Source organism: Pteropus alecto, unplaced genomic scaffold (assembly GCF_000325575.1).
Source record: "Pteropus alecto unplaced genomic scaffold, ASM32557v1 scaffold74, whole genome shotgun sequence".
NCBI classification, from domain to species: Eukaryota; Metazoa; Chordata; class Mammalia; order Chiroptera; family Pteropodidae; genus Pteropus; species Pteropus alecto.
This window is the reverse complement of record NW_006436291.1, coordinates 4,633,387-4,648,175: the sequence shown is the minus strand read 5'-3', so window position 1 is coordinate 4,648,175 and position 14,789 is coordinate 4,633,387. Positions and strand designations below refer to the sequence as shown.

At 46.4% G+C, this 14,789-nt stretch overlaps 1 protein-coding gene across 1 annotated transcript in view; it reads right to left on the bottom strand.

Moving 5' to 3' along the window:
- Window positions 1-8,749, bottom strand: part of TEX36 (testis expressed 36) — a 9,549-nt gene extending 800 nt beyond the window's left edge. Inside the window, exons 1-3 of the mRNA XM_006912905.1 lie at window positions 8,699-8,749; window positions 4,138-4,269; window positions 3,349-3,429 (exon numbers count right to left, since the gene is read on the bottom strand). Coding sequence (XP_006912967.1) covers window positions 3,349-3,429; window positions 4,138-4,269; window positions 8,699-8,749 — 264 coding nt within the window. The remainder of the gene's footprint in view (window positions 1-3,348; window positions 3,430-4,137; window positions 4,270-8,698) is intronic.
- Window positions 8,750-14,789: the final 6,040 nt, after the last annotated feature.

The following is a 14,789-nucleotide window of genomic DNA, read 5'->3' as shown; positions in this document are numbered from 1 at the left end:
GGCTCTAGAAGGACAAAGGGAAGATGCTGGTCACACTGCCCAAGCACCTTCCTGAAATACTACTTGCAGATACTCCCGAAACAAAATAAATAAAGAAAAATAAGGGATGAAATGAATAGGGGAAAGAGCCACAGGAAAGTCACAAGTAAAGCTTGTAAGTCTAAATATTTGCTGATAATGTTACTATGAAATATGTTAAAACTTAAAATAATCCACAAGAATGGAAAAAGGAAGGATAGGAGGAGGAAGGTAGCAAGATACTAAGGAGAGAGAGAGAGAGAGATAGAGAGAGAGAGAGAGAGAGAGACAGACAGACAGACAGACAGACAGACAGACAGAGAGAGGCCAATCTGGAACTGAAATTTCAGGATTCCAAACTGACTGGGGAACTCAAGGCCACTTAACATTATCCCAGGAGAACGGTACCTCCACGAGTTGGGAGAGGACAACCTGGGCCACCAAGACAAGAGCCTCTAGAAAAGGAAGTGACAGAGGTAAGTACTCTCAAGGATTTGACTTATTCTTGGGGAAAGCTGTAGATACTAATTTTTATATGCAGAATAATATAGTGTTAATTTATTTCTTAAACATTTATACTTAAGAGAAGCCACTAGTAGATTATCAATAGAAGTCAAAGTGAGCAAATAAATTCAATCTAGCAGAGTTGGGGAGGGGGCAACATACAAACATGATAAATAGGAAACATGAAATTAGATGGCAAAAATAAAACCGAAAACAAATTATCATAATAATATGAATGGGTTAAATTCTCATTTAAAGAAACAATGACTCTTGGATTTTTTTAAACCATGCTCTATTCGATTTCTAATAATAATAATAAAAAAACACATACCCCAAATGAAATGACTACAAACTATAAGGACAAAAAAATGGACCATAATAAAAAGAACAAATGTTAGCGGAAAGACATTAATAGTGGCAATACTAATATTACAATGTAGAAGTAATGGCTACATGCATTAAAGCATATAGAGGAATACTTCACATTGATAAATAATAAAAGTCATCAAGAAAATAAAACAATAATAAATTTTTATGCAGAAAGATATGGTATTAAATCATATAAGGCAAAAATATTTAGAAACTCAAGAATAATCTTAGAAGGAGAAATTGACAGATCAAGACAAATATCAAGAAAAGTATATGAAAGATTTAAATAACAATTAACAGAATTAATAAAGATAAAGAACTTTGTAACCAACAGATGAGGAATATATATTCTTTCTTAGCATCCATGAAACACTTGTTAAAATGAATCACATATAATATAACAAGGATAATCTTTATAATTCAGAAGTAGAAACCAGATTATATTTTATAAAACTTACTATAACCCATAGAACTAGATATTTGCAACAAAAGGACAATTTTTAAAAATTCTAACCTTATAGAAAATTCAAAACATTCTTCTAAAGTATTTTTAGTTAAAGAATAAATCAAAAATTAAATCATAGACTATTTTGGAAGCAAATAATAATGAGACCCTAGTTAGAAAAGCCTTTGGGATGTAGCCAAAGTAATAATATGAGGCATATTCATAGTTTCAATAAATTTATTAACAAAAACAGTCACAAGGATATGACCTGAGCATTCGACTGGAAAAAAAAAGAAAAACAACAAAAAGAGAGTATTTTAAAAAAAATCTTATACTAATAAATATGAAGTGAAATAGGTAAATTTTAGGCAAACACATATCAGGAAAATCTACTCAGGAAGAGACAGAAAGTTTGAATAGGTTAATAATCAAAAGAGAAAATAAAAAGGTAGTAAAAAAACTTATTCTAAAAATAAATCAAACCCAAATAGTTTTATAGTAAATGCTATCTAATCTTTGTAAACTGGAAATCACACACTATATAAATTATTCCAGAATGTAGAAGAAAGTTGGAAAGCTTCCAATGCTTTCTATGAGATTATTTCTGATAAAATATTTCTGATAAAATATATAGGGTTTAATCCTGTTTGTATTATTAACAAGATATACACTTATGTGTGTATGTTTGCATGTAAATTGCAAAAAAAAAAGTGTCACACTTTACCCATCAAACCATTATCGGTGAATCATCAAGGTGAGATTGTGATGAGGAAAAACAAGGGTGCAAATTTTATTTTTAATTTTATATAATTCTGTATTATTTGAAAAATTGAAAGGACATATGTTACTTCGGTAGTTGAGAAAATAATTTTAAGCCTTCTATTTAGAAAAGCAGGCAGAGTGGATATTCTGGTTCTGTATTCAACACTGCAGAGACAAACCAGAGTTTCTAAATTAAATCACGTCAGCTAGCTTAGGGATTGTATCCTAGAAGAGAGGGTAGCTTTGGGCAAATTGTTTAACTTCACTGGTTCTTCGTTTCTAAATTGGGGATGATAAGAGTAATTAACATATAGGAATAAATACCACGTATGGCCATAACATACAGCATATGCGTCGCAGATAATGGGTACTACTGACATCATCATCATCATCATCATCATCATGGACTCTCAGGTTTGGTAGAGATTTTCAGAGGTCACCTAAGGACCTAAGTGACCTCTACCTAGGACATGCTAAGTCTCTCCTGTCCAGTTTGATATCCCCTAGCCATATGTGCTAGTAAGCACGTGAAGTGTGGATCTTCCAAATTCAGAGGCGCCCTAAATGTAAAATATGAACTGGATTTAAAGACTTAGTTTGGGGAATGTAAAATATCTCATTAATAATTTTTAATTGATTATATGTTGAATTGATCATTTGGAGAATTATTGGATTAAATAAAAAATATAAAAATTCATCTCATCTGTTTCTTCTTAATATGGTCACTAGAAATTTTTAAATTACATGTATGGATTGGAATATATTTCCATAGCACGGTGCTGTGTTAAACCACCACCAAGTGCAATCAGACTTTATTTTCTCCAGGGACGGGGAACTTACTGCCTCTAGAGAAAAGACAACTCCAGTTCTTAGGAAGTCCTTCTTTATATTAAGCGAGCTCCCCATCCCTCTGACCCCTCCTTGTGGGTCCTGACTGCCACCCAGAGACACACAGGCAATCCCTCTTTCCCACGACATCTGCCCAGGAAAGCTCGCTAATGAGACAATTTACAGGGGGGCCCTTTGAAAAGCATGAAGTGCACAAAAACCTCATCGGGAGGCTGCTGCAGACCTTGAAAGTTGTGTGGAACTTTGAAAGCTTTGTGCATTTTTTCTGTAACCTGTCACGAGGCTTTAATTTTGACTTTGTTCCAGTTTTGAGGGGATTCTCTATCTTCGACACGTCTCAGAAAATCAAGGGCCCCAACCTCTCTCCCCATTTGATTCGTAATTTGGAGAGAAGTACTCACGGAGTCGAAGAAGTATCCAGAATTCTGAAAGCTGTGCCGATTGTCATGTACGGAGAAGGGGAAGCTGTTGTTGGCTGCTTGCTGGAAGAGAGGACAGGGAAACGCAGAAAGGCACACATCAGAACCCTGGCGTGTCGTCAGAGCCAGCCTGGAAAGCAGACGGATGAGCCAAGTGGCCTCTGAGTAAGTTACACCCGCACTGGAGACTGGTGAACAGCACAGCGGGGCAAGGTCAGAGTTGTGCCAGTCAGTCCAAGGCCGTGAAACTCAACCTTATTTCCAACTTGCTAGAAATCGTAAAATTTCTCTTTCAAAACACCTTCTTTGGAGGCAAGGAAGGAAAAGTTTACAGGCTCATGGAAGTAAAAGCTGGGAAGGAATTTTGAGGCCATCTAGGCCAACTTCCTCATCTGGCCGGTAAGGACCCTAGGGGACTGGAGCTCTGGCCCGAGGGGCAGGTGAGTCGGCCAAGTGTGAAGTCAACGCCTGCTTCTTCTCAGGTCCCCGAAGCTGCGCATAGGTCGGCCTGGGAGGCGGAGCTTGCCGTTAATGAACCGTTTGCTGTAACCAACGTTGCTGCTTCTTGTGCATAGATGAGCCTGACATGATCGTCTGGGTCAGGACCCTTCCAGAGAGAACCGAGGGTGTCGCAGTAACCGAGGTGTCAGGTGGCGATCCAGGCAGGGTAAATGGGCAGTCCCTTCCAAGGGAGTTACCCGGCCCCAAACGCCAGTGCTGCCCGCCCCCCTTGGGGAGCCGTGGGCACTCGTGGCCGTGGCCTGGACTCACCTTCTCCCGGACCTTGTAGATGGCCGGGAGCTTCTCCTGCACTTGCTCAGAGAACTGCGGGCTGTGGGGCTCTCTTAGCGCAGCTCTCGTGATGGATTCCGGGGCCCTCTGCGTCAGTCCGATGTGGGGAAACTAGGAGAACAGCAAACGCCTTGATTAAAACCAGACTCATCTGAGCCTCCAGGCCGAGCATCAGGGCGTCCTCCGTAAAGTGATTAAAACGCAATTTGGGTGCTTCTGGCATGCAATGAAAATGGCATAATTTTTAAGTATTCTTTCCAAGACAAAAAAATATTGTGATGGCCTGAGGCCATCCCTGCCGGTTTTTTTCAAGTTCCCGGGGCCACCCCGCTGTGCTGGAGCCTGGCAGGACTTCTGTGGCCTGGGGAGGAGGGTGTGGCCCGGGGCGAGGGAGCTGCTGGACTCCCAGAAGAGAAGACGATGTGCCATTGCAGATCTTCTTTCTGACCAGTGAGCTCCCCGAACTTGGGGCCAAAGACCCAGCCCATGTCAGCAGGGGTGAGCCGACCTCCTGCAGGTATGAGGTGGACCCCAAGCCACCGGGACACTGAGGGGTGAAGGGTCTCAGCTGACTCTTTCCTGAGAATGCAGGGTGATAAGAGAGGGAAGATTCTTAGCGGGGAAGAGGGGTCTCTCCCTCTGAAAGCGGGGAAGGAAACGGGAGTGGGCAGAGAGAGGGGGTCCCAATAAAGGGACCTCAACCAACCCCGCAGAGAGCTCTGGACACGGGATGGCCTCTCAGAGTCGTCTTGACTTGGGGTGAGGATGACTTGGGCTGCCTGAGTTAAGCACCCTCACTGGTCAGTCACTGCATGTGGGCTGCCCAGGAAGAGGGGTGACCTCGGGCAGGCCAGTCTCTTTGGGGTGGACCGACCACCAGGGGTCAGACTCTCAGCCTCTAGGAGAATGAGTCTTTCATTCTTGAAGGGAGAAGCGAGAGATACTTGATGGCCACGGACGCTCACCCCAATTTTTTTTAAATAGCGTCTCTTAAAAGCCACCCCAACAGAGCGGGTTTTGAAGTAGGGGTCTCTAGGAGTGGAATATGAGTGGAAACCGAGGAAAAAAAAAAAACGAAAGACGAGACCCCAGCTCTTGGTGATGGGATGGGGGAGTCACGGACTGTACGTTCAGTCCCAAGTCCGCTCCCAGCTTTCTCCCCTGTGAGGTGAGCCTCGCGCAAGGGACTTCACTCTCCAAGCCCCAGTTTCTTTATCCGTAAAAGGGGAATAATAACACCTACTTGATAGGGTAGATGTGATTAGAAGAGAAAATGCATGCACTCGGTGCTCAATAACTGCTATGTAAAAAGGTGGGGGATTATGTCACGCACAGCGTATACTCGGCGGAGCCTTCTCAGGTGGTGAGAAGCGTGGGCTGGATGACACGGGCAACGGAGAAATCTTTTAAACACAGTGCTGAGTGGAAAAAAAGAAGAAACGGAACAGGATCTATAAGCTAACGCCATTTCTGTAGATAAATAACATGTGCACAAAATGACAACACGCAATCTGCACGACGTGTCGGAGCAGAAGGCCTCCCGGTAAACACTGGGACGGCCGCCTGTGGGGTGAGGAGAAGCACTGGGTCAGGCCATGACACAACCGCACAAGCCGCAGGCCACCGTACACCCAGGCCCCCGGCACATGTGCAGGAGAGTGACGACAGGGTCCCCTCGGAGCGGCAGAGGCGGGGAGGAGGAAGACTTCCTTTCCACGATCACTCCCACCGTTTAAAGGTTTAAGTGCGTCTACGACATTGACTTTTTCCACAACGAACATGAGAACATTTGTTTCTGATTAGAGTTGTAATACGTACTCATGGTTTTAAAAAAATTCCAACAATAAAGAAAAACATAAGGAAGGAAGTAACATTCCCTTTAACTCTTCGGTGACTGTCTTTTCCATTCGTCCCTATATGAATGGACATGCGTATATATGCATAATTTTGCACACATGGGATCATATTATAAATTTGATTTCTAAAAATTATAAATACTTTTTTATGTAACAGTCACTTTTAGTTACTTTCTCCTTCCCCTTCCTGTCACCCCCCACTGCCACTCCAGGTAACGACATGAGCATATATCAACACCTGTACCTGCAGAGGCAACTCACACTGCTTTACAAAAATTGGACCACGTGATACATATTATTTTGTGCCTTGCTTTTCTCACTTAACAATATATCCCAGAAATTTCTCAAAGCCAACGTACATATCTCTAACGTTTTAAACAATTATTTTTAAAGTAAATATAAATAATAGAAAGGGCGTCCAGACTCAGAACCTTCCCCTTCCCCTGCCTCCAGGCTCCCAGCGTCAACAGGGAAGTTGTGGAGTGTCAGGCGGGGGTGGGGCGGGTGCAGGAGCCGTTCTAACACCGGGAATGAGTCCTCTCACCAGCTAAACGACACCTGACTTGAGTTCATTTGTATTCTGCAAGTCCATGGACTAAATCACTGTAAAAAAAAAATGGCTCTAGCATTTTAATTTCACTCAAAATATATATTTAGTGGCTATACCATGATAGCTGTGAAATAAACCCTTCTGTGATATTGTAACCATGAAATATAGCTTTTTAACTAGTTGGCGGTGAAATTTTTGCTGCGTTCAATCACTCAGTGACTGAAATATTAAATAAGAAGGCGAAAGTGTGTGGAAAAGCCTTTGCTACCCTGCAACAGCCAGATCACAACGAGCAAGGTCAACTGCAAAATGACTGTCACTTCTAATGTGGCCATTACTGCCCTCCCACATGGGCTGTGGCTGACTCAAAGCCAACCATTTCTTTGACTTTCCAACTCGCCCACAAGTTACTCTGGCAAACTTTAAGATCAGTACTATTCTTTTTCTGCTTAGGTGCTGGCAGCAGAGAGGCTGAAGTCAGACTTTGGGAGACAGTGTCTCTCCAGCTAAAACCGGCCCAGGGCACATTCCTGGGGTCGCAATAGGGGAGGAAACGTTCATTCTCCATGCTCCCTCGTACAGAACCCTGACTTTGTTTGGGGTGGCAGTGCGGCTGGTTAAAAAATCTTCCCCAAACTCCTTTGCAGCTAAATTGGCCACGTGACTCCATGAGATGAAGCAGAAGTTTGCGGGGCACAGCTCCTAGGAAAGCTTTTGTTTTCCCCACAAAAAGGGGCCGACCTGGCTGACAGGTGCCTCCTGTCTGTTCTTCTTTCGACCTTCCCCTCATTTTCCTACCTGAGTTGAAGAGCCCCACATGAAGAATGTCAGAACAGAAGGCTGAAAAGCCCTTGGGCCTCCAATGACACCCTAGGACACAGGTACCAGCCCTGAACTGCCTACTTCTGGGTTTATTGTTACTTGAGAAATACGAACCCCTATTTGGTTAAGACAGTGTAGTCAGTGTTTCATAATACTCAGTCGAACACAATCCTAACTGATACTGTAGGTTTTAGAAAGAGGCGAAGCTATCTAGTCTGAGAAACTTATGTTTTTCTTTTCATAATTAATTAGTGTTCCATAGTTCACACTATTTCCTATTTTACTTTGGCTGCCAGGGAACTCAGAGTCAAATTTGATGCCTAAATGCTACCATGCAGGCCATATGGCCTATATATATATATATTTTTTTTTTCCCAGTCTCAGCCTCTTATTCTAAAGTATATTTAAACTGGTTCTGAATTTTAATTTTATTTATACTTTCCTATTTTATTGTGAATATTTTCCATACATTAAATCTTTGTAGACTGAAGTAGGATGGATAAGAAAGAATACATATATATATATGTGTGTGTGTGTGTGTGTGTATGTGTGTGTATATATATATACACATACACGTATATACACACATGCACACAGCGACAAGGCTAGGACCTCACACTTACGGGTACAGCAAACGTTTCTTGAAGACGGCAAACAGTGATAATCCCACCAGGCTTTGCGATATGAGAGAGGGGTCTGAGGAAGAGTATGAAGCTGAAAAGGTAAAGTTTTCAAATGATCAAGATGGGGAAATGATACATTTCTGGACTCTTCCCACTTCACAGCCTGGTGGGGCCAAGAGGGTCGGATTGTGGGCCAGTAGGAATTTGTTCAGAGGTTTCTCTTACAATATTAATTCCTTCAATATAAGTATTTTTTGAGAACGTCTGGTGGACCAGATCCTATTCTAGGCACTCGGGATATAATCAGTGAAAAAAAAAGACACGGATCTTACCCCCGGCCATAAAGTTCATATTCTTGCAGAGGGGGACAAGCAATACACATAACGTAAGGAATTACATAGGATATTAGAGGAGAGATGCTCTGGAAAGAAGGAGGAGCAGGGCAGGCAGCAGTTACTGTCTAGCGGACGCGCACAGGTGCCGGCGTGCCGACGGTTCCGCACACGCTCTCTCATCTACTCCTGCCCAGGATGCCGGGAGATTCCCATCTAAGATGAAGGAACTGAGGCTGGGTGAAGTGATTTATCGAGCCGCAGCAAGTGGCAGGGGCGGGATCTGGACCCAGGTCTATGCCCCTGACCACGCCCACGTGGCCTGAGACAGGTAAGAGAGGGCGCCATCTTTCTTACCCATCTTCCGTCCTTGTCTAAGGGCGGGTTGAAGCGTCTCCCTTTGGCCATTTTCTGTGGGAACTGGGGGCGGATGAAGCTGGATCCTTCATCGCTCCATTGCCGGGTAAGCCACTCCTCCCCCTCGTTCCTGATCTTTAGTTCTCAGCCTCTACCGGGACAGTACATTGGGGAGTGCCCGGTACCCGCTGCTGTCATAGAATCAAGCCGGTACATCACAATGGGGGAGGAGTGAGGGTCTTCTAAGCTCTCTTTCCTGCTGCTGGTTCCCTGCAGCTGCTGCTCCCCGATGTGTGAGGCAGAGAGCCAGCAGGTCCCAGCTGAGGAAGCCTCATAAACAGGTCAGACAGGTAAGGGCCAGACGGTCTTGAGAGAATGACAAACTTTTATTACCCTCTAAATCCTTGAACCAATAGCATTTGAGTTGAATGTTCCCATGGTAACCATCTGCCCCAACCTCTTAGTTTTCAGAGAAGTAAATTGAATCTGGGCTGCGGATGACCTTGTCCACATCGGTGGCTCTGCTACACCCAAGACCTAAGCCTCCCTAAGTGCTCCTTCCACAGCTGCCTCTGTGCCCCGGCTCAGGCTCACTGTCTTGGGAGGTGGGGGGCTGAGGGGGAGCGGGTCACTCACTGCTCAGTCATCTTACTGCACACCAGCAAGGCCACAGAAGTAACAGTCATGGATAATTATGAAGTGCCAGGTGCTGTGCTAAACTAAATTCTTTGTGTGTTTTTATTTTATTTATTTCCACGACAACCTTCACCATTTATAAATCAGAAGACAAGCGGCAGTAAGCAACGGGTGGGGCACCAGGTCGCGGAGCTCACGAGCCCCCCAGAGGCCACCTGGCCTCCCCACTGCTGCAAAGGCTGCTCCTGAAAAGCTGGCTCTCTTTGGGGCCTGGACGCCCCAAAGTCCCACCTCTACTCAGTAACGTGCTGTCTGCTTCTCTGTCTTTCTCCTTTTTTGTGCGGTGTCTTGACAATTCTCTTGGCTACTCCCTGTGAGAACAGAAGTAAATATCTACAGAAGAACCTCTTCTGTCTTGGAGTGGGCCGTCGGGTTCCTGCTGGGACACGGGCCAACACTAAGGCAGGTGTTAGTAATCACCTCCACTCACAGATGAGGAAGCCGAGGCTCAGCAAAGTGATGGGACTCACCCACAGCCACATGGCTGATAGGCAGCCGAGCCCAATCTAGATGCCAGATGTACTGAAGTCAAGTTCGATGCCAACATCAAACGGTTCAGTCTGTGGCACTTCCCTGACCCTGGGCAGAGACTCTGGGAGGATTGCTTTTAATACCCTCTCTTTAATCCGCATAAAACGGTGCCTATTTAAATGCCTACCTCTTAACCACGAGCACTCTGCGTGACCTCTGGGAGGCCAGGGTCGAATGCCTGACATCACGCCCTACTCCGGCAGCCCTTGCCAGTGGAAGCGAAGCCGGACAACACTGCACAGATGAGCGGATGGGCCGGTGCAGAGAGCTGCGTCTCCTACACCCTGAAACTGAACATAAAGCAGTAAGGAGGGAGGAGCCAAAGACTTAGAATTTAGAAACCTAAAAACCGTGTTGCTTCTGACACCGTGTTTCACGTGCATCCCCTTTGTCTCCGCTGATGAAGCAGAAAGCCCTTTAGAACTGAAATCTCATTTTAAAGATCTCTTGCGTCTCCTCTGCACTTAGTCTTTTGCTCTGCTCAACAAGGTATATAATCATTGGTTAAGGCGTGTTCCAATTTCTCCCCTTTGAATGCTTGTCTAAAATTCTAACAAATTTATCCAAGACAATCAAAACGGAATAAAGTAAACTCGGCCAGGAAAAATGAAATTCGATTTTTCTTCAGCTAGGATTTCTTAGCTCCAGATTGGAACAGGGCTGTTCGTTGTTGATGTTATTATTTTCAGAGGTTTGAATTACTGGGTGGACCTTGTGACCCATCATTCTGAAAACAAGTCCTGGAGCACACAAGGCCCTCAGATCCACGGGGCTGAGAACACCGGAGGGCCAAGCCCTGTCCTGCCGGGAACGCAGGGGTCCAGAATGGCCCGTGAGTGTCTGCGAACGCAGTGCTGAGCATATGGCGCTGTTTGTTCACTCACTCGACAAATATTTACTGAAATCTCCTACGTGCCAGCACCGTTTTTAAACAGCACTAAGGCGATCACCAAAACCAGTTCTTCCTAAATTGCAAATCATGAATTTACCGATACATCCAATGACCAATACCCCAAACTGCTGATTATCCAAAAATTATTTTCGGTGCGCTATCCAACATTTACAGCTAATCGTCTTGCCTAACGTATTCTTTGCCATGACAGCTGCCGCGTCCTCTGACTTTTAGGTCTTTTTCATCCAAAGGGTTAGGATTTTCTGAACGGTAGATGCGTCTGCCCCTTTCAGCGTGCCGCTCCGTGCTCTACTTAACGATCTGCTGTCTTTTGCAGGACAGGAAGTAGTGGAATTACAGGAGCTATGCAGGAATGTTTTCACACAGGATTCTGCTCACCTGAGATGCCCCCCCAAAAGCTCAGCCCCTGCACACAGGGGAATGCTTCGGTTTGTCCATTGTCCTTCACAATCATGTCCGCAAATCCTGGACTTCACTTGCATGTGGGGAAAGCCAGCCCATCTGCACGTAGGATGCTGAGCACCTGAGAAATACTTAGGCATCTGAATTATAAGACACATTTTCCTTTCACCCTGCAAGGGAAATTATCTGGATTCTTTCTGCAAATAGCGACCAAATTGAGGTGACTCAATTGTGTCTTTTAGATTATGATTCATGATTCGTATGGTGCCACTGAAAATTGTAATGGACGCACAGCACATTTGCTTGTCATCCTGAAAAGTACTCAGGCGTCTGTGATGTGAAGTATGTTTTTTTGTTTTACCTTTTGTTGCAAACTATACAGAAAATTAACTGTGTTTCTCTCCCTTCCATGCACGAAAACAACTCCTGGATCAAGACAAGCAAGAATAACCGAAAGACAAGAAGGATGGCCTGACTAACTTGGAAGGTGAAAGGCAGAAACTCACTGTAATATTTCTAAAAACCCTTCCTGCCAACATGCATAGAACCCCAAACTCACTGTAATATTTCTAAAGACCCTTTGACCCTGCCAACATGCATGGAACCCCAAACCGAAATTACATGAGACACTGTCATTGTAATGCCTGAGTTTTTGCTAACCTCGCTGAAACATAAATCGCTACACACTTTTCAAATCATTTCTAGAGAAGCTTTTGGTTAGCTGACAATTGGGAGAACTGGTCACTCAGCGAAGTGCTGCAGCCTAGCAAAGTGTCCTGGATACAGCAAGGACGCAGTAAGTACTGTTGCTGGCCTTGTGAGCCTGACACCCTTGTGGGGAGACGGATTATTACACAAATACGGGTTATGATTGTGAGAGGTTCAGGATGCTCCAAGAGTGTGGGACCCGGGGACCGATGTAAATCCGAGAGTGGACCAGGAAGGTCATGCAGAAATGAGGTGAAGAATGACCGCAATGGGCCAGACAAGGACCGGAGCGCATTCCAGGCGGATGGAAAGCCTGCGGGAGGCCCTGTGACACAGAAGATGGCTCAGGCTGGAGCAGGGGTCGCGGGGAGGCGGGGAAAGCCATCTGAGAGCTGGAGAGGCACCTTGCCCTCTGTGACCTTGACTGGCCAGCCAACATCAGTAGGCCGAGACGTAGGAAATAGGCGACAACGACAACAATAAAAAACAGTTGAGAGCTTTGGCTTTGTAAGGAAAAGTACCTTAGAAATAAGACTCACCCCCAAATGCGGCAGGCGTGTCAACTTTATTCTTTCTTCGAATTCTGAAGAAGACCGGTGGAAATATTTAGTTTGATTCCCGTTCCTCCTCTTGCTGGCATTTTCACTCCCCCTTCCAATTCTGTGTTTCCATGTTTGTTGACGTTTACGTGAAGACTTGACGCTATTGTTTTCACCCCCTGGAAAGAGAGCTGCTTTTGTCTTCTCGCAGTTTGAATGGGATGGTCCTCCAAAAACACAGAATAAAAGACGGCAGTAATTACAAGTGTGGTTCAACACGGAGATCACTGAAATGGAAAATGCCAGCCTCCAGAACTGCAAAGCAAAACAGCCAAATAAATACATATTTTTCAGCTGAAGAGAAAATGAACAGTGTCTTGGAACATGCAGGGTCCCCGGACGAGGAAGGGGTGTGTAGGCCTGATAAAGTCTCCCTTACCCTCTATTTTGTAGGAAACTGTATGGAGATTTCATCGACTTGGCAGGAAACTGTGAGCTAATAACAGAGCCTTGTTGCAAAGATAATAAGACAAAGTCGTAAAAGACAGACGGGCTGCGTTCTGGCCCTGGGCCCCACTTTCTCCAACTCTACAGGGATCCAAGGTTCATCAACTCAGTTAATCGCGTAGAAGGCCACCGATGCGTCCTTCCCTGCTCTCGCTCTTCCTTCACATTCCAGGGCATTTCGGCCCCAAGGGGGTGTCTTGGAAAGGCAAACGGGAAACACGCACAGCATCGAGTCTTGCTGCCTTGCTCGGCATTAAAGCTAGTCTGGACACATCCCTTCACTGCAGGGAAGATGCTTGTTCCTCGTGGCCTTTAGTCCCCTTCTCCCCGCCCCAACCCGAGCTCCAACCTCCTTGTCACCACATCCTCAGCTGTCTGTCTCCCTCTTTCTTCCCTCTTAATGGTGGAGCTGGCTGTGAGGTCAGGAGCCCTCCAGCCAGGGCCTCACTGCTCCAAGTGTGGTCCTTGGACCAGCAGCTCAGCATCACTTGGGAATTCATAAGAAATGCAGCGTCTCAGGCCCCCACTGGATCGGCACCTGCACTTTAACAAGACTCCCAGGTGATCCACGTGCAATAAAAGTTTGAGACATGCTGCCCCGTGGAAATCGGGTGGCACACGGGACCCACCTCGGCCATGTCGGAGTCTCTCTCTGATGGGACGGTGAGTTCAGAGCGCCCATAGACGCACCTGACCTTGCACCTGCACATAAGCACCGCAAACCTAACCCTTGGGCAATGATCACTGTCCTGTCAGACTTTTAAAGATTCGGAAGTCGAAGTTGGAGGCTAGGCGTTTACATCAGATCCACCTGGAAGGTTTTCCCTCGGGAGCTCAGAACCTTCCAGACGGTGGCATGCTGCCCTTCGGTGAGCTGCTAGGGCGGTGGGACAGAGGCCGTTTTCCCCCAGGGGACTCTGGGACACACGCTGTTCTCTGCGGTTATGTGAACATGCTGCAGCATAGGCTGCCCCACTGATTCGACTGTGGCTCGGGCGAACCGGAGCAAGCCCAACGCGTGGTTCTGCCGGGCCGCGGTCCGTGGTTTCGATGGCTGGAGAATGAGCACAGTGGGCTACATGCCTGATGAAGCCCTTAGTCAATAACCCGCCCCGCTCCGGAGGGAGCCACTTGCTGCATCCACTGTGGAACGAGATCCAACTGGGCCGTGAGTGCGGGTAACCGATGCAGGAAGAACTCACTGTAGGTGAGGGTGGGTCCGCTGAAATTGGTTCTTTCAGAGTCAGTGTGGGAGACAGAGGAGAGCGTGCTTTCCCTCCCAGGTGTCCAGCGTCCCTTCACAGAGGCGAGGCGGAGGCCGAGTCCAGTCCGCCAGGGACATGCGAGTGGGTGGGGACGGTCCGGTGCCAGCGGAGGTGTGTGCCATGCCGGGTGGGGGAAGGGCGCCGTCACCGGTGTGCGCACAGCTCGCTGCCGCAAGGTGCTTCTCACCGTTCTGCAGTGAGATAGGAACTGTCCACTTCCCCGGAAGCCCAGGTCACCTTCCTGACCGCACTGTCTGACTGCACGGCACGGAAACATGAACGCCGGCTTCCCACATGACAATGGCTTGACGATCTGTTGGGCTTGCGCTTCCTCCGAATCGGGCTGAGGGCCGTTTCAGGCTGGTCAGATCAGCCTTGCACGGTGCTGGTCCCGCTGACCTGCCCGGCCGTCAACCCGCGTCAGCCCGTCACCCGCCCTTCCTCTTCCCAGGACGGGCCTCACACGGGTGGACACTGTTCCTTGCACTTTACCCGTCGCAAAGGAATCATCTTCACGATGTCCCCAGCGT